This window comes from Varroa destructor, unplaced genomic scaffold, assembly GCF_002443255.2.
Source record: "Varroa destructor unplaced genomic scaffold, Vdes_3.0 BEIS01000006.1, whole genome shotgun sequence".
Classification (NCBI taxonomy): Eukaryota; Metazoa; Arthropoda; class Arachnida; order Mesostigmata; family Varroidae; genus Varroa; species Varroa destructor.
In genome coordinates this window covers 25,823,249-25,845,876 of record NW_019211459.1, presented here as the reverse complement: position 1 = coordinate 25,845,876, position 22,628 = coordinate 25,823,249, and the positions used below count along the sequence as shown (strand labels likewise).

At 41.7% G+C, this 22,628-nt stretch overlaps 1 protein-coding gene and 2 long non-coding RNA genes across 14 annotated transcripts in view; 1 reads left to right on the top strand and 2 right to left on the bottom strand.

The window, feature by feature from the left end:
* Positions 1 to 22,628, top strand: part of LOC111252537 (prestin-like) — a 106,038-nt gene that overhangs the window by 66,669 nt on the left and 16,741 nt on the right. For 9 of the 12 annotated variants that reach the window (XR_015330580.1, XM_022810638.2, XM_086993526.1 and 6 more), the window contains exon 3: positions 21,368 to 21,509. Coding sequence is in view for 11 of the 12 variants with exons in the window: in XM_022810638.2 (XP_022666373.2) it covers positions 21,402 to 21,509 (108 nt within the window). In the remaining variant the exon portion in view is untranslated. Of the gene's footprint in view, positions 1 to 7,351; positions 8,161 to 8,191; positions 8,365 to 20,300; positions 20,320 to 21,367; positions 21,510 to 22,628 lie in introns of those variants that run through there. The other 3 variants (XM_022810641.2, XM_022810644.2, XM_022810647.2) reach the window with 3 other exon arrangements.
* Positions 1,295 to 7,233, bottom strand: LOC147755031 (uncharacterized). The gene is made up of 2 exons (XR_015330585.1): positions 5,378 to 7,233; positions 1,295 to 3,728 (listed from the first exon to the last, which is right to left on the bottom strand). It is a non-coding gene; the product is annotated as an uncharacterized LOC147755031 (long non-coding RNA).
* Positions 10,150 to 13,162, bottom strand: LOC111252546 (uncharacterized). The gene is made up of 3 exons (XR_002674268.2): positions 12,446 to 13,162; positions 10,871 to 11,072; positions 10,150 to 10,336 (listed from the first exon to the last, which is right to left on the bottom strand). It is a non-coding gene; the product is annotated as an uncharacterized LOC111252546 (long non-coding RNA).

The window sequence follows — 22,628 nt, the reverse complement described above, 5'->3', positions numbered from 1 at the left end:
AATCCGGTAGCTGCCGCTAGACTGCCACCGTTTTTTGCTACTAATGGATAAGAAGACAGCGGCAGGTGCCTACGGTCAGTTACGTAAGAGATGTGCCTTTTAGGCGCTCTGGAATTTCGCTTTAAACTGTGTATAAGATTAAACCCACCAACAGGCAATAAGGTTACGTAGGTGGGGTTAGGCTCGTCTATTCGTACTATTTCCACAGAAAGCACCAGCTCACGCAGGAGAAAATTATGCGCGGGTCTGAGCGGATCATTATGCGTCCACCCAAGAGATGAGATTTCTGGTGGAGCGTGTCGAATCGCCTGCTCATGGTTAAAGCCTTCCTAGAAAACCTTAAGAAATTGTCACTGCAACAGCTTCCTAAGCCACCTTACTGTAGTGTCATCGACTTCATGGCTTTCAGAAGGCTTGCACGTGGCTACTGGATGCACTGTACAATTGAATCCGAACCGCCGATAGAGCTAAACGACGCGTGCAGTAAATCAAGTTTCTAACTATCGCAGAGGCGTTCTTGAGCTAAGCGTTGCAGCGCAAAAAGCAGCCTGATTCAATGCGTTAGTGGCCTTTAGGTAGTCGATTACGGAGAATTGCAGTGGGCGAACCTTGGTCTGAACGAGATGGTGGCAAATGTTCCGGGTTATATATCCGTTAATGGCCATCTGTTTTGAATGAAAGGAAACACAGCATTATCGCGAGTCGCGCGGTTCCAACCCGAAGTCATTATCATGTTCTGACATTTCGTAAAGACAATGGATACGCAAACATTTTAGTAGCTATAGAAGACAGTAGAACGCTTTGTTGATATTGAGTCTGCCATACGGTGCTTAGGTTAGGAGGTTGCCGATGTTTAAAGCCTAAGGGCTTTAAATTCGGATCTGCGGATTCGCGCTTCCGCTCCTATCCTACTAATCTACAAGTGGAAGCCGTCAGGCGGAAAGGACATTAAGGTGTGTGCGTGGGTATGTTTATTAGTATCGACAGCTAGCACGCTTCCAACATGTCAGGGCGACGCTTCAAACCGAGCAAACAATGCAAAGCTTAAGGAATTTGAAAAGGAAAGGTTTGATCATCTCCCGATATACGGGAGATGATCAAACCGCCTGTTACAGCAAACCCTTATGCCTGTAGGAATGACACTTTCAAGTGAAAACTAGCGAAGGATATAGCTTTAGACCGTATGTTGGAATATATGTTCGTCGAGTGTTACGGCCTGTACCAACAACAATAATTTGTCGTCGTTTTTTTTTCGTTGTGTCACTAGGTAAAAACGAGCCGTAGAAGGAATAAATTGCATTTTCGCAGGTACTAGTGCGTCGCCAAAATATACATTTATTATAACTATACTAGTATACATGTACGGCCGGATGGCCGGCGGACTCTAACGGCGCTGAGTGAGGTGCTCGAAACGCGCATTTTTGATGAAAATGAAAGGTACATTTTTGATCGTCGACGGATTTTTACCGGCAGTGCTGGCCTGTTCTGTCACCATTGCTGCTGTCGTTGGGGTCGTTTAAGTTGTACGTAATGTACAGACGTCTGGCCGGCTTATCAAAGTCGAGAGGATGCTGTTAAAAGAAAACAAAGTAACACGACGGGGAAAACAATTGCTGTTTTGGTAATGGTGTTGAATGTTACGAATTAGAAATAGCACCTTTTAGCATCTATATATCATATATATTGCGACAAAACGGTGGAAATTTGGCCTCATCTTACCAAAAACTGACAGACGTTTGTTGTTTGGAACGTATTAACACATACCAAATAATTACTGATATCTGTCGCTAGAAGTACTAACGTGCCAGCTTTGTTGACACGCAGCGGCATCTGGCGACAGTTGAGGCCACATATCCCGTTTCAAAGTGAATAGCGGTTGGCATAGATACAAGCAGGGCGAAGAGACAGACAGACAGACAGACAGACAAAAAAACTATTGTCCACTTCGCGTTTTTGTAAAATGGCGGCAGCTATATTGGCGACATCAGACGATCAGACAATTTTTAGCTATGGATTTTTAGCTAAATCAATACGAATCCGTCAGTCCATGTAACGCATCATTTAGAAATGTGTATTTTTGAAATGTTATCTTGCCATCGGATCAGTCAAATATCATTGAAAATATCTACGTCCGTCATAACGAACTGGTAACAAATATTGTTATGAAACTACGAATCTGGACTAAATGTTTTGTTCTAATGTAAGTTATTTTACAAACAGCATTTTCGTTGGGTTGCAAACTTCCAACCAATGCAGGACTCAAGACGGCGTATTTTCCCATCTTCATACCGTTACAGTAACCGATTTCCCGCGTCGATCTCGTAGTATCATCAGTAGACTTCTTCTGATCTTGCAGAAAAGAATTGACTACAAAGAAGCTCCCTTCCATAGAGCGGGCAGTTGAATCCGATCACTACATCGTAACACGCGATGTACCAGACATCCAAGGATCCAAAGACCTTCGTAACTTAATAAAATCCGTGCCACGTATCTTAACCACATAATTATAATTTGCACGTTATTGATGTTTCACGAGGCCGCACGACTCACTGACTTTGACTGCGAACTATTTTGTAATACCCCGTAATACGCGATTCTGTGGGTTTCTGATCTTAGCGTATTGGGTTATAGATGTGGAGTTCAACGTCCCAGACTTGTAAGTAAATGCTAAGAAATCCACGTGATTCATCTTTATAATCAATACGAGTGCAATAGGCAGCGTAGGTATAAATGAACTCGTCCTACATGCTTGGATTGGACACAGACAAGTTCTAGATAGAAGAGGCATGGTTAGAAACCTGGAAACTACGTATATAAATCGGGTTTAGCATATAATGCACCAGAAAACCACTCTTTTTCGAGCGTGTTTTTTTACTTACTAGGAAAATGTTCAAATGCAAAATTTCCAATTTGCATTTTTCTTCAAAAGTTATTTCTGTGGCGTTACCTGAGATTTTGATATGGAGGAGTAAAAATATAGGTGACCATTGGCACCGAATCTACGCGCGGGCTATTTACACCACAATTTCATGTTCGCGTTAGACAATAGCTTTCAGTTCATGGCATGGACTAAATGCGTTCTTTTAGCGAAATGATCTTAGCTAATTAGAGTAATTAATACTGACCGATTAGCTAGCGCAATGAAGTCCAACGAACATAAGCCGTCTATTTGCCAGACGGAACAGAACAAAGGCATAGGCTTCACTGTAACGTATGTGTATGTATGTTTGTGTGTATGTTGCACAATCAGAGGATGATGCCATTCAGGGAAGCAAGATAAACGAAGCAAGTCGGGTAGTTCGTCTTCGCTGAAGTACTGATAAGCGATGACTTCCAGTTAAGTGCAACCGCTCGTAGCGTTGACTTCGAATGCTATGTGAAGCATCACGGATAAACGATGTTCATTCGGGCGGTATGACCTTGGGAGACATGTTGTGCATTCATGAAGGATTTGCTTGAAGAGGTGAACCCATCACCGTGCGACCCACCAAAAGGCACTTCCGAACAAACTGGACTCGCACTGCCATGCATATGTGTATATATAATTCGCTGCTCTATAGTTATGCTCCAGAATCCTATACATCGCAGTGAGGTGTCCCGGCAATAGCAACATCGGATGTCGAAATCCCGATTAGGGTACATCCTTCCCAGATATAATGAAGTGATGAACGAACAGATGAACGTAATCCGTACTGAGTCTCAGGGAAGCAGTTGTATATTCATCATAACTGTAAAAATGAGAAGGTACCCCTATAGCTGAGTATAGAATAGCTGAGTTATCAATGTTACTGAAAAAGCACAATCTACCAGGCTTGGCTGAGGTGACGATTTGATAATTTTTCATTTGTATGAAACATACCATTAGTACATAGTAACACGTTATGTATTATATAATAACGTCTATGGCATACGTTACATTTTTGAATGCCAGGACAGACACCTGTAAATTCAGCGAAGGATTTCAGTTTTCTGCGGAAATTTCTAGGATCAAACAAATGGTGAAGGGAGTAAGTGTAGTTTGCGACCAGGGTATAGCATTTTCATGGAAGGACTTGAATTATGAGATTTTTTGTGCGGACCACTGCCAGATTGTTGCGAATGTATAGAACAGCATTGATGTATAACATGGTATGATGCAGTCGTATCGTTCGTAAAAACAAAAGTGACGCTTCGAAGATAGCTTTTTGCCGCAACAACGCGAACTTTTTTTTAAAAAGTAAGAAGATTAAAAGCAGTACATATATAATAACTAACGGATTTAGACTATAAGGTAAATAAAAGCAAGGCAGTCGATTCAAGTTAATCCTCAACGTACGAGATCCTTTTTGGCTACATATCGTCGACATGCGGAGGCTCCTTTCTTATTACTTTTTTATATAACAAATCTTAATAGTATCACCAGCTGGGAATGTCGTTCACGCCTAAAATATACAAAGATTGCGTTGTGATGTAAGATCGTGTAGTTGAAACACCACATATATAAACGGGTTTTCTCATTAAGTATAAGATAATACCGATACGCTAGTTACGGAATCCTAAAATTGGTGGTAAAAAAATCCTCGGTGGTAAAAGTGTATCTCTTTCCTACTGAGTGATCTTCGTGATGAAATCATTATGTTATTAATGTTTATCTAAGAATAATAGCATGTGACGAGTTCAAATAGTAGATAAGAAAGCGTAAAAAACTTCCATCTTTAGATTAGAAAGGTATACGTTTGATACGAATGTATGTGTGTGTATTTGTGAGGAATTCGATATAGGGTACACGACCGTGTGTCACTCATTGTCAGTACTTCGAATTATTTTATTTAACGAACACCGTATATTCACATTGCTATTTTTAAAGTAATTAAAAAAACACTATGCAGACTTGAGCTTCAAGAGGCGTCCTAGTGCACTTTTCGGAATTTCGAAAAAAAGGCTTTTGATCCTTGCGATCTACTTTTCGATCCTTTTGTCAAATCATGGTAACCCGCAGTATTAGCCAGGATATCCCCTTCAATAGCGTACCCTGTAGTGTCTGAACCTTCTGACAAATCTGATCGGGATCTATTTGTTTCGCTAACAGTCGAGAAGACATCGTGTAGGCCAGTAAAGAATTTAAACCGAAAATAGCCAAGCATCACACCACATTATGTTGCTAGTTATTTACCAGTCATAAATAGTTACTACAGGTCAGGTAAAACTAAGACGGCTGTTAATTTTGTCTATCGTTTTTGGGTCTACAGCGTTTATCATCCCATTTCTTGCAGGACTGGAGCTAGGTATACGATTAATGGGATGTTTTCTGCTTAAACGTAGTAGAACATATCTTTAGCAAACCCAAACTAATATCGATAAATTGCTAAAAACCTACACAGTACATTGTACTCTTTACCTTCCTTCCACGACTTCAGCGCGATAGTTTCTCAATTATCGTCAAAGAGAGAATCATCGCTTGAACTCATAGTGGCCGTAAAATATTGTGGAACTGTAGTGCGAATCCACTGTTTTCTTATTTTTAAGGCTAATAACTTGGGTCCTACGACGTCAACGGTTTGTTAATAGACGCAGGAAGTATTACGATGTATGCACGACGATCGTACCGAATCTTCCATTTACCGCCAGCTACTTCAAAACCGGCGAAAGTTAAATTCTGTTTCTTCTTTCCGCTGTCCACCAGTGTCTCTCTCACGACCTCCGTTGTGTTCTTCCACCGAGAAACTTGATCACCAAGCAGCTATGGCCAGACACGTCACGTCTTTAGTATTCGGTCCCAGCACGCATATGAATATCAGATTCATATGAAAACCTAGCTAGAAATGTATCTTTTCCTAGAAATCCGAGCACATCTTTACCAAAGGTTCTTCTCTCTAAAATTCAGGACCGGTTAGCGGATATGACGATTTCAACTAATATACAAATGCATTTAACCCATTCAACCATGCATGAATGATCAGTACTTCTATGTCGAGAAACGTTAGTCTATATTCTGGTAGTCACAGTGGCGACAGCAGCAGTAGCAGTAGTAGTAGAAACCGTAGTATGAGTTTACAAAAACGAGAATACGTGAAACACAGAGCACGATATTGAGATCGGAGAACAAGGACGAGCGTCTGCAGGCGGTCCGAGCTGCCGAGTTCGAAAACTCGTGTGGAGATTTCGCCGAGTGCAATCCGTGTAAAGTACCTTTCTCTAGAACTACTTCCAGTGGACAAAGCACCTCTGTTATCTTACCCTCTATGTCCGCACGACGTTGCTGAAGAACGGAACATGACGTAGCCGTACCAGCTACGTCATGTAGATAGGCGAGATTTTGGTTATTTTTTTCCGGTGCCCATGTTCCCTTCCTTGGCACAAATTCTAACGCTATCGAGCTCTGTTTCAGATCGATGATGAATGTCAAATGGCGGACAACTGTCACCAAACATAGCCTAGAAAGCGCATGCTATTCTTTAACATCTATTGATTTGGACTTTGGCTTCGAAAAACCCATTTCTTTGCGTCAGATGCTCCATTCGTACATAAAGTATTCGGGTGTCAAAGTCTGCCACTAAGTAGAGGTCACTTTGTTTCTCTCCATACGTTTCCGTGGTGATAGGTGGGACGGACGACAAAATTTCAGAAGTTGTTACTATCCCAAGCCAGCACATGACCTGCAGTGTAGTACCAAACAAGCAAGCCGCAATAGATCCTTAACCGAGTAGATAGGCTTCTCGCGCAAAGTCACGTGATATTGTTAGACGAAAACAGTTATATCCAAACAATTGTTGGCTAGCACAAATCGCCTAGTCATTGTAACGGACACGGCGGCAGCTGGCTGGGTGGCTGGCTAACTGAACCATACGAGGAATTCCACTATCGTATATGCATATAGTCGTCCGGGGCGCCGTCTATATGGTCAGTAATATAGCGTATATTTCTATTCAGCGGTATAATAGCACTACGAGATGCATTTGTGGGGGATCTGTGTGTGCGGCCGACGGCCGTGTGCCACTCATTGAACGTGCGCACCTCCGTTCGTCTATCCACCAGTACCTACGCGAATGAGCTACGCCACCTAGGTACAGGAGAACCGTGTGCAAAGGAACTCCCTGAAGGCCGGCAACAACAGCAACTGTCATCAACAATAAGACGAACGGAAGCAAAGGGGCGGTCATTGTAGCTGCCTAACTGATGTTAGTGAATATCAGTTAAAACAGAGGGAGCGGCCCTCTTTGGCCGACTCCGTGTTATCCAGCACTTGGTGGGCTGAGTTCGATCGGCGAGATGGCCAGCTATTCAGTCCGCCAGCCATACAGGTTGCCTTCTCGCCTACGCAAGCTCGTCTGCGATGACCTCTCTCCCCCCGGCGAGCTGTGGAGTGTGGAATGTGTACGTACAATGAAGCAGCACGGTTTACTCCGCAGGCCTCCACTGCTGCCACCATTAGCAGGCCATCGTGAGCGGCAACAGTGTCTACCTGTGATGGATAATTAGATACCCGACGCGCGCGAATCGAGAACAGCATCAGAGCAAAGCAGCGCTTCGACTAGAGAAAAGCTGCCAACAAGAGCTCAGGGTCGAGAACGTCGTCTTGATGCTCATCAAAGAACGACGAAGTTCTTGTGAAAAGTCTGGTCATTCATAGAGACCGAGAGATACGTACAATAGACTTGTTGTTCGCGGGTATGTGTAATGGCTGATAATAAACCGGTATTTATTTGATGCTGTCTGAAAAACAGGTGGAAGCGTCATACAGCTTCGGATGGTTCTGAATTGGGTGAACTTGTTCCGTGTGAAACTCTGATTGTGGAACATTTACTTTGAGCGAAGTCTGGCACTTTGGGGCCTTGTCGCTGTTACCCGTTGCAGTTTGTTCATCTGGTCAAGTTTTTGAATAGCGTAGAATCGACCGCTCGTCCGCCCGCCGGTCGTCATATGCTCATAGGGACAGAATACGTGAAGGTAAATTTTGGGATTTTATCGAAATACCATTATTGGTAGCATTTCCGACATCTTGCAGCCAGAAAGGATCTATTCGCGTATGGATATTCTGGTTTTTGCAGCAATCTCCTGCTTAAATTGTGCGTATTGTGTTTAAAATCATACGTCGTACCCCTTGTTTGTGTTCGTGAAGTGACATGAGTATCTTTTGCTCAGGCTGACAGCGATTAATTGGATCTTCTTCCATTCGTAAAGGTGCGTTACCAATCAACTTAAACTGTTTAACTTAAACTTTAAAAAAAAACGTGATACCGTCAACTTAAACTGGCTGATACGGTTCGGCCGATTAACGTGCCCTTAGAGCGGTTTTTAGGTGCACGATTTTTGTCTGTTCACGTGCGTATGTGCGTGTTTGTACTCACAACTCGTGAATTCGACCGAAGGGCTTGAATGAAACTGGTAGGTGACATCGCAGTTTAAAATGTTGAGCTAATTTACATATGAAATGTAGCAGGAGTTTCATTGGGAATTAGATAATCAAATAATCTACGATAGTACGGAGGTAAAATCGTATAGAAAATACTCTATCGCGCTTAGCCGGCCAAGAAGGTCACACTAGAAACCTGGCAAACCTAGTGATCGTCGGTTTTCAGCTGGAACACCGATCTGAAAACCTACATATACGCACAGTTTAGCATATATCTATTTCATGCGGCAAATGGGTAATATATGGTAGAATTTGTCTGCCGGTTATACTCATGCAGACATTATGCGATGAGTAACTTCTGGATATATCGTTCTTTCAAAGTGCAACAGTGAGTTAGAACAGTCCCAACAGAGAAATTCAACGTATATGGTAGAAGGTAATCTTAAGCGGACGATCGGTACTCTTTTGAAAAATAAACATAGCGACTCAAGTTGCCGGCGGCCAAAACAAACAATAGCATCCAAAAAAGTAGAACCTGACAATCGATACATAGCAGACACCAGGCACCCCTGCGGCTTTAAGGTGGCGTCGCCTTTCAACGAATTCAAAGCTGCGAAATTACGGTTCATTTGTGTAGAATGCAGAAGAGCACAACATTAAGAGAATCATCAATCACGAGGTTGTATCTTTACTTCAAGGGATAGATCCATGCAGGATCAATTGCTGCACATGTATGTATGTATGTATGTGAGTTTCAAGGTGTCACATGGCGTGTCAAAGATTCTTTTTTAGATTCACAGATAGTCAGCAAATCAGGTTTGCTCCGAATAAAATGGCAATAGAGTAAAATATATCAAAACGTACTTAGGAGTACACTAATTTAAACTATATTAAGTAAGATTCCATTGAAATCTACCTATAATTTATACTCGAATGATGATCGAATTGAGCTTAAGATATTTAAGCAAATTTGACCGCCCGCCGCCCTACCTGCGAGCTACCGACTTATTACTACTTTATTGACGTAAACATTTGATGAGCACGATTGATAAGCGGTACCTCTTATTTCCGGTGATTCGACGCCAGAAAGTTAATTCAGGTGACCCCGAACGCTAGAAATATTATAGTGAATTGAAAATGACTTCGTATGCAGCCGTCTGCTAAGTTAAGCTAACTTAAGGACTAAGCTATCGGGTTAATCAGAAGTTAAATTGTCCAGTCAACAGCAAATATCTAAAGCGACGCCTATAGGAGCGTTTCTTCGATGTCTTCCTATTCGCTATTTATGTCGAAACAGATTCGTACGGGATAGTCCCCATTTTCTGCATAAGGTTATTATTAAGTGCACTAAGATTGGCTAACGTTCTTAACTTCTTGCGATTTCCGTGCCACTTTCACAAGTTTGCACAACAGTTAGGTCGAACATCACAAGCCTACAAAGACTTATCGGCGACGGCGGCGGTGGCAACAGTAGCAACGCCCTTGATTTGTTCCACCTCGAACTCGATACAAGCTAGGGTACGGCAGAAGGCTGCGGAAATCACAAGCTACGTAATTACGTAAATACGTAATTCGAGCCGGATGCTGTAAAATGGACTTTTGGACGGGCATCATTTTTGCTCATTATATCTCTATTGCGTTTCGAGAGCCCCCAAAGTTTGGTTTACTTACGGGCTACAGGCACCATAAATTGGCTTAAGAAGTTTCTCCCATGGTTTTACTTCGCTTGGTTAAGCCGACCATATTTTCTATATCTAATTCGGTGTTGTTTTTTTTTTCAGCTATATGTTATCGCTAATAACAATTTCGTACAGAAGTTACAGTGCCATATTTGTTTATTTGACTCACGAACCTACTCTCTACGCCTATCCCTGCCGTATTTTTCACATGGAGCGCAGACGACTTTAAAGTGCCCGTTGACTAACTGTCAGATGATTAGTAACTTGCCAGTGAAAAGGTGCGGAATTTTTATCCATGAAAGACCTGAAGTTCGTTCTGAAACGTCTAGGAACGTCCAGGTCCCATAACACCATTCAGAAAAAAACGTCCCGTTACAAAACTTTTGCAAAACACTTGTCGATGATTACAATAGATGCTGCACCGTCATCCAAAGTTAAATATCATACATTTTGTTATTTTAAAAATATGAACTTACCGCCAGCATCAAGAACCTCAAATGCGGCTTGATGCTAAGCCGAGAAACAAGTCAAATGTGAAGGTGATGTTTTTTTCAAAAATTCAGACTAGAACGATATTTGTACGTCTCATATATTGCAGTATAATACTTGAGAAGCAATGTCAATGTAACCCCCAGGATTTGCGGGCAATCTAAAGTTCTTATAGATTTTAAACATCAATGAATTTATTTTCACGTTTAATAAGATCTATATGTACAAATATAGCTACGAGTTATGTCACTAATTAAGATGGCAGCGTTAGTTTTATGGTATTGCGTGCATAAGCTCATTGTAGATATATACACATATTGGTATGTCAGTCCCACAACAAGTACCAACTGCTATACGAGTGGAATGATACCTTCGACAAAGCGATTGCCACTGCGTGTTTAGACGTCTTGTTTTTTTTTGAACCCTTACGAAGCGGCCGTTTGCCCATCGGTGCGTTTAGCATCCTTCCAGTACCATTTTTTTCATACACCGTAATGGATAAGATCATTCAGGCTGTTCCCGTTCGATGTTCCCGTGATAGCTTGGTGGGTCACGTAATTGTCTGCATTTGTCTGCTTAGAAAGACAAAAAGGCTGGAATCAATGCTCTCTGCCGAAGAGTAGAAGCGGAGTTTTAGATAAGGAAAATATTTTATTCAGGTCCTATTTTGCAGGACAATTTAGCAGGGCGGAATAATCTCATGTAGTGCTGAATCGTTCCGTTAGACAACAAGTGTATTTCGATAGTTTCTACAGGTATTATTTCTACCATGATAGAAAGACAAATGGAGATATAGTAGAACTAATGAACTAGATACCGTCATACATATCGATGCCAGCTTAGTTGATCATACAAAGGCACACTGGGGGCAAAGACGATCGTTGTGGGAAAAGCTCATAACGGGACCCGGCATGGTTGTTCTACGGCGTTGTCCCTGACGGTTGTTTTTTCTGTTTGTAGTATGGTACATTTCTAGAACAAAATGTGTGTCTTACTACATACATTGTGGCAATTACCGTTTCTCTAGACCACAGTTTGTGACCGCTCACAAAAGTAGTAATCCAGCAACAACACTTATTCGCAACAGCTTGAATGTAGTGTCGTCTGAGTCTATCCAGAAATGATTGAGGCCGCAAAGAAGGCCCTAATTAATAAGACTATTTACTTTCTCTACAAGATAATAGGAAAAATATTGAACCCAATAATTTGCTTTTTGCGAAATTATAAAGTAAAGCTATATCTGAGACCCTTTTTTGGAGTTTGGCTTTCCTTGGACATGTCCTGAATTTTTGTTAACATTGTGTAGGCTACAGCAGGTTCGGCGACGGTTATACACAAATTAACGATGAACACTTCAAGGCAAAGGCACCTAGGTAGCAAATACACGGATATCATATCAGTATGATCGGCATAGTTTACAGCTGGTAGTTTAGGCCGCATGGGGTCGTTCGCGTACAGAGGGCTGCTACCAGAAATTTGCCAAGATGCAAACCACGGGCCAAAAAATCGCTGATCAGCGTCACCCCGATTACATTACTTGACTACCGTCTATAAACTGGTTACTGTTGGCCTAATTACTAGTCCTGCGTCGCTAATTCACTTCAGCCGGTCGGATTTTGTCTCTGGTGCAGCCTCATCGATTGCCCTATGTTTTTGGCCGATTGCAAATCCTGCGAATTGATTTTTGTTATATTTCGTAGTAGTTCTATAAGCTTCGTTCAAAGCTAGGTAGAATATGTAGTTGACGATCCTGCCTCTATCGTACGCATATAAAGCTTGTATTGCTTTGAATTTACACTGCGCTGAAAGGATCCGAGATCTACCTGTTTCTTCGTTTTTCTGTTTTCTTAAATCCTATTTAAACTTATAGCCCCAAGCATAGAAGCACCTGAAACTTGCTGAAAAAAACTTATTTATTTATCGAACGCAGCAAACTTGCACTTACCGTTAAAGTCCTAAATCGAAGCGCATCCTATACCGGTTATCGTTACAATGTTCGATTAGCGAAAAGCCATCAGATTCTTTCACCTATTCGTTTTTGCCATACAATAAAGGGGGAATGCACAGAAAGGCAACTTCTTGACAAGAATGTTTACCATTAAAATATAAAAGCAAGCTAAGCGGTCGTTTTTTATGACGACATTTTAATGGAGTCGAACAAAATTAGATACAACCTGTTATTCATACGTAAATAAGCACAGCTGTTGACTGGTAGCTTTGTTTTTGCCGCGCATTTTTATGGACTAGAAAGAACGAGACTGCAAGCAGTCTTTTGGATGAGCTGAAACTCACGTACTGCTCTAGTGCACGGCGTGATTGTGCTATGCCTTCGAGTGTATCATGTGCGTTGCAGACTGGGCCTGATTGTGTACGTCTGTTGCATGATGGAACCTAATTTGTAGGGTCAAGCTTGCGGGTCAGAAGCGTAATAATTTGAAGATTCGTCGATCGGACGCAGCCGTTAAACTATATACGAACGAGTATATATGGATTTCGCAGAAACAGGGAGCAAATAAATGCATTTAACCTACAACGCTTGTGAGCCGACTGACATCATTACAGAGCGGTTTATGGCGAACCGCTTGTTTATTGTAGTCGAACTTTCGAGAAAATATTTGAACTACGCGAAATTACGTTTTCCGCTTAAAGATAAATGCTTTCTCAGGGCCTGCGTACGCGTCCTAGTTGAAAACCTACGATGCATACCTACTAAAGGTGACACAGGCGTCAATCTGGCATGCGTTCAATCTGCGACTTGGGGATAGTCCGAAAGCCAGCACAGAATTTTACTATTTATGTTCTTGAAAGGATCAGTTGATTGACGCACGCACTGTTGTTGTGCCAGAGGCCAAGTGATCATGGTTGCTAAATATCGGGACCTTTATAGTGGGCGAAAGTAGGACACCCGTGAAAAGCTGCTGCTGAAAGATACGAACCCATCAATTTCAGACTCTGAACTATCTAAGTTCCAGTTCGAATAATGTATGCATCATTTGTTAATATTGTTTACTATGTTTTATTAATGTTTTTCTATTTCAAACTAAGTGCTCAGTGTATTTTTCGTTGGCATTAACCAGCTATCTAGTGAGTTACTACAATAGGGAAGTGTCTCTCCAAGCAGGGACTATTTTCGATTGATGTATTTTTTATTTTATTTATTTGATATATTTTTATATAGGAAATAAATCAATATGGAGCAACTCACAAGTAAATTACCTGACCTGCCTAGTTTGTAAACCATAGTTTTGCGGTTATCCGTAATCAATCCGCGTCGTAGACTATCTCATAATAGACTACATAATATATAGAAAAAAGGTATCTATAGAGGATCGTATTCAGCATTCGGACAAACAGTGTACACGAAAGCTATCATCATCTATATATATATTGCACTCCCCTTTAGCTGAGCCCGCATTACAAATACAGGTAAGTTCGTCACAATTTAGTAACTGGGACAAGTTACATAAATTGCTCGGACTATGTTCGCATATCGTATAAAATATGCTACTTTGTTAAATTACTATCGTCATGACTCAACTTGGTCGTAAAACAGGACCCTTGGTTAGGCAATACGCATCATGCTACGTAAAGCTTCATTCATATTCCCGTATACGTTGTTTTCACAAGAATCTCCTTTTACCGTTTAGCATTATAGCGTATTCTGGCATAGGTTCCTCGAAAGTCAACGAGATTCATGGATACCACGTTTTGTTCCTCCCCCATCGTGATAGCCATCGGCATTATTATCTTTACGGCTGATAATAGGCTGTACTAGTGCTAATACGATTGCCGGAGATCAAGTGAAATAGATTCCATTGTGCCATAAGTATATTCGATGTTTTTTTCAAACGTTAAGTTACGTGCGCGGCTAAGTTGACCTGACACCGCGAGCAACGGTGTTACTATATAACGAACAATAAGTGATGGCCAATTCGAAAAGAACAAAGAACGTTCTTTGCTGTTTATTGAAGAGTGATTTTTATTCAATAAACAGCAAAGACCCTCCTTAGTCCTTTTAATAAGCAATGCTCGCTCATGCATCCCATATGTGCATTCCATATTGATTATATCCATATTGATGTTATCTGCCTTACCCGCAAATTGGCCTTTCCCTGCTTTGTTTGAAGGCGCTCCTCTGCTTGCCTAGTGTTTTTTTTTTTGTTAAGGATGTCAGGTAAGGACGTTAAGTGAAAATTAACGGATCTCAATTGTTTGCCGTTTGTCCAGTGCATTTAATGCAGCCATGATTTGGACTATCATTGAAGCAATGAATTTTGTGTCCTGTAAAAATCACCTGCTTTTAGCTTTGGGGTATACAAAGGGATAAGATTTGCTGATACGTATCCGAGTTGAAATTCTAGATAAAGAGTGCTTCAATTGATTGCTATAAAGATAATCGCCATTATATATATGGTGGCTTCCATACGGCATATGGACGGGTTGTAGATGGAAACAGAAAGTGACTCGAAAGGCTCCCGTGAGCCTACCTAAAATGTTGAATGCCGTGATTCACATAGGTTGACACAGCATCTCTTATTACGAAAATCTCGACAACCACAAAGACTACCAGTTTGCCTGGCATTGTTATATCACCAAAAAAGATTGTCCTTGAAATTTTCGTCTATTTCACCCCCTGTTAGATACGAGATGACCAATAAATCAACTCTGGCTCAAATCGTCGTTAGCCAACGTTGTCATTAAGGGTGTTCGTACTCTTCCTTACGTAGCGTTTTACTCCAGTCCGGGGGCACCGCCAGTTTAGAAGGACAAGCCTAATGACCCTGTACGAGATTATGCGGGAGAAGCATCCGATGATGTGCTTCTAATGAGGCGCTGGGGCCATACAGTCGTCAAGAACGCGGACAAAAGGCTCGATCGTTGTTGCCTCTGTTAAAAACGGTAGCTTTAATAAACGTGTGCGTTGTGGCAATTTAAAAGTAAACATTGTTATAATAATGGTTGCGCCGACCGAATTGTTAATGCAGTTTTATTAAAATCCATTATTAATGGACGAACAACAGGGGTTGATCTTAATAGAGGGCCCGCGTCTGCATTGGCATTGCATAGTAGCAGCGAGCAAGAAGTGCCTTCCTTAGAATTCAGAGCTTTAGGTAAGAGTAGACGTAATAATTAGTAAACAGTACTGTGACCGCAACTGTCGATAACCGCCATTATCGTCATATTTTGGTTCGATACGAAGTTATTGTCACTTTCATATATAGCGAGCAGGTGGCACTAGGGCTGCTGATCATTGCCAAACTGCAAGCTCTCCTGGTTAGCTTTCTTTTCCGACTACCCTTCGTTGATCTCACCCCTGCCCGAATTACGGAGAAATCGTAGCCTAAACCGTGGTAAAGAACGATGACATTGATCCAACACTGTCAATCATACTCTAACAGCAGGTAATGACCATGCCGGTCGCACGGATGATTTAACAGTGACGACGTCGCAACAGACGATCATAACTGAGCTGCCCGTTGAGATTTTCCTGCCGGGTAACCGTTTGTCGTGCACTAAACGCCATCCGAACGTGTTCTTCAACGGCGAATATGGTACCTACAATCAGCCTTTCAACGAAGTTCGTCACCATGAATACTTTTCCCATCTGGCGGAAGTTACGCAAATTTAACAGTTGCTAACTTGAACTGAAATAAGATTAGACCACGAGAGTTGTACATCAGCGACCGACTCGGTAAGGGAACCAAATATGAAAGCACCGTATACGTCTATCGGTGTGCAGACAGGAAAAATACAGGCACGCTAGGTGATGATACGGCAGCTGACTGCAGCGAAGCACGCAAACTTTTGTGCACCGAAATTTGCCACTGTGGTCCTTTTTCGTAGCGCTGTTATTACGGCAGCCGTTAGTTTTTTTTCTAAAGTCCATGTATTTTTATTTATGCATCTGGGCCTTTTTTTCGTGATATTTTTATGCTTATCAAGACCTATTCCGTACCGCCGATGTGCTTTTCTTTTTGAAAAGAAATCAATAGTACGGCGAACGAAACGAAAATCAATCACGTAATGACACAGCGGCCGCTCCATTCATTCTCCGCGGGCGCGATACCCTCGTTCAGTCCGGTATCGAAAAAATACACAGGGTTAAGTTCATACGCTGTTCGCGTCATCGGTCGTAATACCAGTGCCTTTGACGGGGTCATGCTGATCTCGAAATGCGTCAAACAAAATAAAGTGCAGAACTCAGAGAGCCAAATCAATTTTTCTATAATAGATAAGGACTAATGGTTAGGAGGACAAGTTACACATTGTTACGACGCAACGCTGACGAATGGCCACTATACGTTTATAATAGTGTCCTCACGTTTCCTCTGTGTTTTTGGGCACAGCAGCAGCGGACGATGCAAGTTGGAAGTTGTACAGTTGTAATTTACGTTATCATTAGTTCTGTTTTCGAATACGTGCCTGTGCTGTTTATTTAAAGCAACACTATTCATACATGGCGTAACGATTTCTGTTCTACTTCAACGTTGGTGAAATCATTTCTTGAAATGTGGCATAATTGTATGATTTCTAGATATTCCACCAGACCGCTTGGTAATAAGTCAAAAGCCAAGGTAAAGGTGCTATCGTCAATGAAATGTCAAGCAACAAGGCTGAATTAATTCATTTATTTACTAGCGTTGAGATTAAGCAACACGACGAAGTATGAGTTGAGCTTCGTAGCAATCAGTGTAGTAAATAAGCGGTGCCTTTTTTTTTTTTCATTTTTCTTGAGAAAAACGTCGATTTTACTGGAAAGCTTATTGTTACAGTAGCTATGACCCCAAGGGATGTCGACTTCGCCTTTGATCGTTGTCTTGGTTGTGGCTATATAATAATACGTTGTCATTCTGGCGAAGAGGAATGCAATTGTCGAATTGTATAGTACCGCGCTGTTAACTATACAAACAGAGCGGATCGTAGCTACGCCGATAAACTAGATACACTTCTATAGAATAAATATATACATATATATATATATATATATTGCATTCAAGACAGCCTCAAAACTGCCTCTTGATTAAAGAAAAGTGAAGTTCCTTTGCAAAGTACTGCTTCCATCGTTCGGAAGATTTCCAGTGTTCTTATTTTTAAACTCCGATGGAAAACTCCAATAGACCACAAAGGCCACGGTGCTCGGGACTTCGTAAGCAATAATGATGTCAGACGCATCTGGAATCGTTAACACAGTTGCCAAGAAAATGTTGCTATATTCCTACCTAGTTCTTCAAGATGAGTAAGCATTATTATAGCATGAATATGTCGAGCTCAAGCCTCGGAAATGTAGTGTCTACCGGCAAATGGATCTCCTAACATTTTTATTAAGCTTGGCCTGCGGCAGGCGATCGCCGGCCCACCGTAATCGCAACACATCCTGCCACAGAATTACCGAAACTTAGAACAGCTGTCTTCATCGTGAATGTATGTCGCATCTAGCTTTCAAATGCCAGGACAATTGCATCTGGTTTTTTGCGCTGGCTTTTGTTAGTTGATTGGTGCCGTAAAAGGTGTTCCCTCGTCAAACAGACCTAGTGCATCGTCTAGAGCAAGCAATGTCACCCTAACGCATATGCATCCCGCTACCTCAACTATAAACCGAGGCGTCGCCAATAGTTTGCTTCCTGATACCCCGCTCCATACACGAAAACGGCGGACATCGAGAACCTACATAAAAGCTCGTACGAAACAATCGTTTTTAGTCCTAAGCTGCGGTTTTTAGGCACACGTCTAAGCTGTGATTTGATTAGGAGCCTAACGGAAAAATTTTTTACCTATACTATATGCCTTTGAAAGGTAAATGGAGGCTTACGCCCGTTCTGCATTTCGTGAAGAGATCATCGCTAATAGACAGCTTTTGATCTATCGAGTAAGATAGACACGAACTGGAAGCCAAGCGCGGTTTGTAAGTGATGTTCAAAATCTAGATTAATGTATGCTGGGTGCTTACTTCAACGTCTCCTGTCATATCTACCGATCAAATCCATGATACGGATTAGCGACTTCATCTATAGTCAAATAGAAAAAGATCTGCAAACTTCATGTACACTACTGAACGTCGTACGTCAAGGCCACATTTTTAAGAAACAGCTCGTTTTAAGGTCGCTTCATCCGTAGAGTGCCTAAGAGGTGACGTCGATGATTACGAATAAAAAACTAATGAGTGAAGTTACATTAGGCAACGAACCTATGTTGAGCACTATGCCTATCTTAAATAAAACAAAGTATTGAAAGAACAAGTTATAAAAAATTTATAGGGTAGAGAATAGATAGTTAGTCGGCTGTCTAAAACAATTGTTTCTCTGTTCCATGTACGGCGTGAGAAGACAAAGGTTAGGGCTTATTCCGTGACAAGGCGTTCAAATAGACATCTTTCTCAAAATTGATCATTCGACTCGGATCCAGATTCGGATGATACCGTTTATAGCGAATACCGCATGTCATAGAGACCAGTCACGTTTATAGGCAATGACGCTGCGTTAATATCAGAGTTTGGTAGTCGTCACGGAAATGTGAACGATTATTACATTGTATCTATGCTGTTTTTCGTCAGTGTGGAATTTTTCATCACCCACGTTAATCGCCGCTATTATTTCTCAGAGTCATCATCACTAGTGGTACCAGTACAAATCTCTTGATCTTTCTACCGTTTTCGTTGTGGGACTAACGAGTCGTTGCCCAACAGGGGCCGATTTGCAGACGCTATCAGACAGGCCAAGTCTATTAGACATGCGAAAATAACCATATGCATCTAGTGTTGCGAGACGGGCGTGCGTTATCCAGTGTGAATCACATTAGTCTTGCTCGACGGATTTCAGCATGGCTGCTGGTTTTGTTTCAAATCGATGGTGTTGACCGCTGTGCGCTTTGCGACTAGATGACAAAGTTGGTACGGACTGACCCATGCATCCACTTTTCGCACGACTCCTATCCGTCGTACGTAAAAGTAGTGATGATCATTTAACGATTAAATGATAGTGGCAGATGATGGAGCGACTATACCGTTGTTGGCGGCTTTTTACAACCGATTTACGGTAAATCACCGCTTCCATTTTTTTCTTCTCCACCTCGTGCCGACACCCCTCGGCCAGTTCCAGCACTGCGATTAAATAGATTTTACTGTGGACGGCAGCGATGGAATGGTCACAGGATTGACAACTAGGCTTTGGTGACTGTTCCTCTTAGCAATGATGATCGACCATCGAAGCGGGCACGCCAATAGAATATGAATGGCGCAAAAACACTTACATACATGCATACCCGCAAAGTTGTTATACGAAGAAATAGAGAGGCCGCTGCGATACCTCAGGCAATTCAATGCACTGTCATGGATGGAAGGTTGTTGATGCAGGTTCTGCCACTGTGGCGACGGACGTTAGTGATGATAATGCTGTGCTCTTACTGTCGTAGTGAGATGGGCCAGTGCGGTACGGGGCGGCGCGACGCGTCCACATACACGCGCGCGGTAAACGACGGGTCCATAAAGTAGAAATATGCTTACACAATAGTAATATTCAGCGGGAGAGCTAGTGATAGCCTCTAGGCTGATTATGGGTTTTAGAAGAAACTCCGCCGCTACTCGGCATCCAGACGGTAGGTTCCCACGGCACGTACGTTTCAAACGGTATTTCTGTAAATGGGATTAGCTTTCCTCCATCAAAGTCCATGGTATTCAGCTAAGAAGATCCAGCAGTTTCAGGAGTAGTCGGTATAAACGTCGTAGTAACGATGTCACAATAGGTTCCTTCGATTTGTGAATGGTCAGAGCGGATATACACAGGTAGCGGGTGCTATAACTGCTACTGAACTTAACTAGACTAGGTCAGTATATCAACGTAATGATTGAATATTAATCATTCAATAGTTGTGCCATTAGCGTTCGGTAAGGAGTAACATTCTGATAGAGCTCTTGTACAGACCTGATATATTGGTTAAGCAAAGGTACAGTGGGCTAGAGAGAAATCAAGGCCAACTACATGTAATGTCTGTCGTTTATATGTGTGGCATATAACATTGCGTAATGAGTGCGCCTGTCTTGAGCACTTAGTAACTGCCTATGTTCCGATCCAATGAAGTGCGAAGGTTGTCCTATGGTTTTGTGCGTGCGTGGATATGTTGTGAGAGATTGTGCAGCAGTGCATAAATAATACAATTGAATTGAAGCCAGCGCTGCGTGTGTGTGTGTATGTGTGGGTGCGTGCGTACGTACGTACGTACGTACGCGCGTGCATACGCGCGCGCGTGTATGTGGATGTGTGTGTGCTCTAAACCTGAAATTTTCTTATTAGTGGTCACAAAACTGACAACTTTATCATACGGACGGAGATCGTTAACCTCGGAGGCCCTATAACATAATCATGATTTAGATTCGCTTTTTCATCCAACGTGACGTACCCAAATTGAAGATATTTTTTATTTAATTTCTAATATTTATCTGCGTTTAGAGAAATAGAAAATCTAGTTGACAGTTTTAGGTAGAGACGTGTAATTTAGGTTTTTTTTTTTGTTCAAAATATGTGCGCATTCAACCTTGCAGATTGATTTACACTGAAAGCTATAGACAAAACTCACTTAGTATTGTCTATTCATGAAATTGATATTACACAATAGTGTTTCTACAATTTTTCTATTCTTACTATGTAAAGCAGACTTTTTTTCTCGTCCATCTAAAAAGCAACCCAAGTCTTCCCTGCCGCAATTTCGCTGCCAGTCAAGGCCTTTCGTTAATGTATAAAAGCGATAAATCTGGTGTTTACTTGCTACAAGAACTTCCAATTTTTATGGACCATGTCGTGCCAGTTACTGTCAATGACAATGCATGAAGTCCAAATAATCCAATAATAACTATGCCCATATTTCATATTTCCAGCTATTAAGTCTAAGTGCTCTGGACGAGCCTCACAATGGACGCGTTACATCGGCACAACATCCAGAACGCAATGGGTCAGCCGCGAAGGCCTTTGACGCAGGTGGAGCTCATCGATACCTATGATGAAGTACCCAAAGAAAGGGTGAGTGTGAGTTACAAGACACCGCCCCTCCGCCAACGGATATATCTTTTGGCAAATTGGCTTCTATATACATGATCCCTTATGTCCTATATATATAACTGCATCTTCATAGTGATATTTGGAGCCACTATTAAACTTTACTCGATTGCCCATTTAAATACATCAAATGATTCTATGTATGTATACATGGTATCACGCATATATATACGTACACAGGCGGGAGTTTTTGACAGTTCGGAAAAAGCCAGTTGACAGCTTGAAGAAAAGTTTTCATTTTGTTTTTGCTTAATATTTCGTTGTTCTGCTACATAAAAAAAATTCGTTCTGTCCCCTGTCTGTGCACAGGGCCACAGTAATGCACCGAGTTCATTAAAGTCCGAAAAATCATTATTATATATAATTCTTGTGGGTAAAAATTAGTGCAGCTTCTTGCTACACTGAACATTGTTTGATTGGCACAGCGTGTCGGCGTATGTAATCTCGCTGTTTGAGACAAGCACGCTATCTTTTCTTTCCCACATGTACTAGTCCTCAATGCCGCAATCGTTCGGCCGCGTTGCAAGCGATTTTGCTTGATGATGTGACAATATTTCGGCTAAAAGGCCTATCGTGTTCCGTATTCGTTAATCTGCGTCACCACGAAGATGAGTAATAAGGTCAGGGTAGTAGGGTGGCTTCTAATTCCACTATACGTTCAACCAAACGTCTGACAAAAAAAAATGCCAGCGAGTGAGTCAGTCACATGTTGTATTCGTAACGCTTAGACGTTCAGTAGTCTGACCTGAACGAAAAAGGCATGATCTAACCTAGGGAATTTACATAGATAATCTAGCATTACATAAAAACGAAGAGGAGCGCCATCTAGCGTAGACGGACGACACATGTCGCACTATTTACAAGTGTTATACAGATGTAATGCCAATCCGATATCTGACACAACGGTAAGTTATCCGTATGGACTGATAGAACTGTGGATATAAAAGGATTTTCCAGTTAGGACTTGGACAAATATTCTGTTCATACGTACGAAATATACGTATAAAAATCCTGTTGGGCTTTTTGTGCGCATGGAACGATCGTGTCAACTATCTTGCACGAATTAGTGGTTTCTTAAAATGT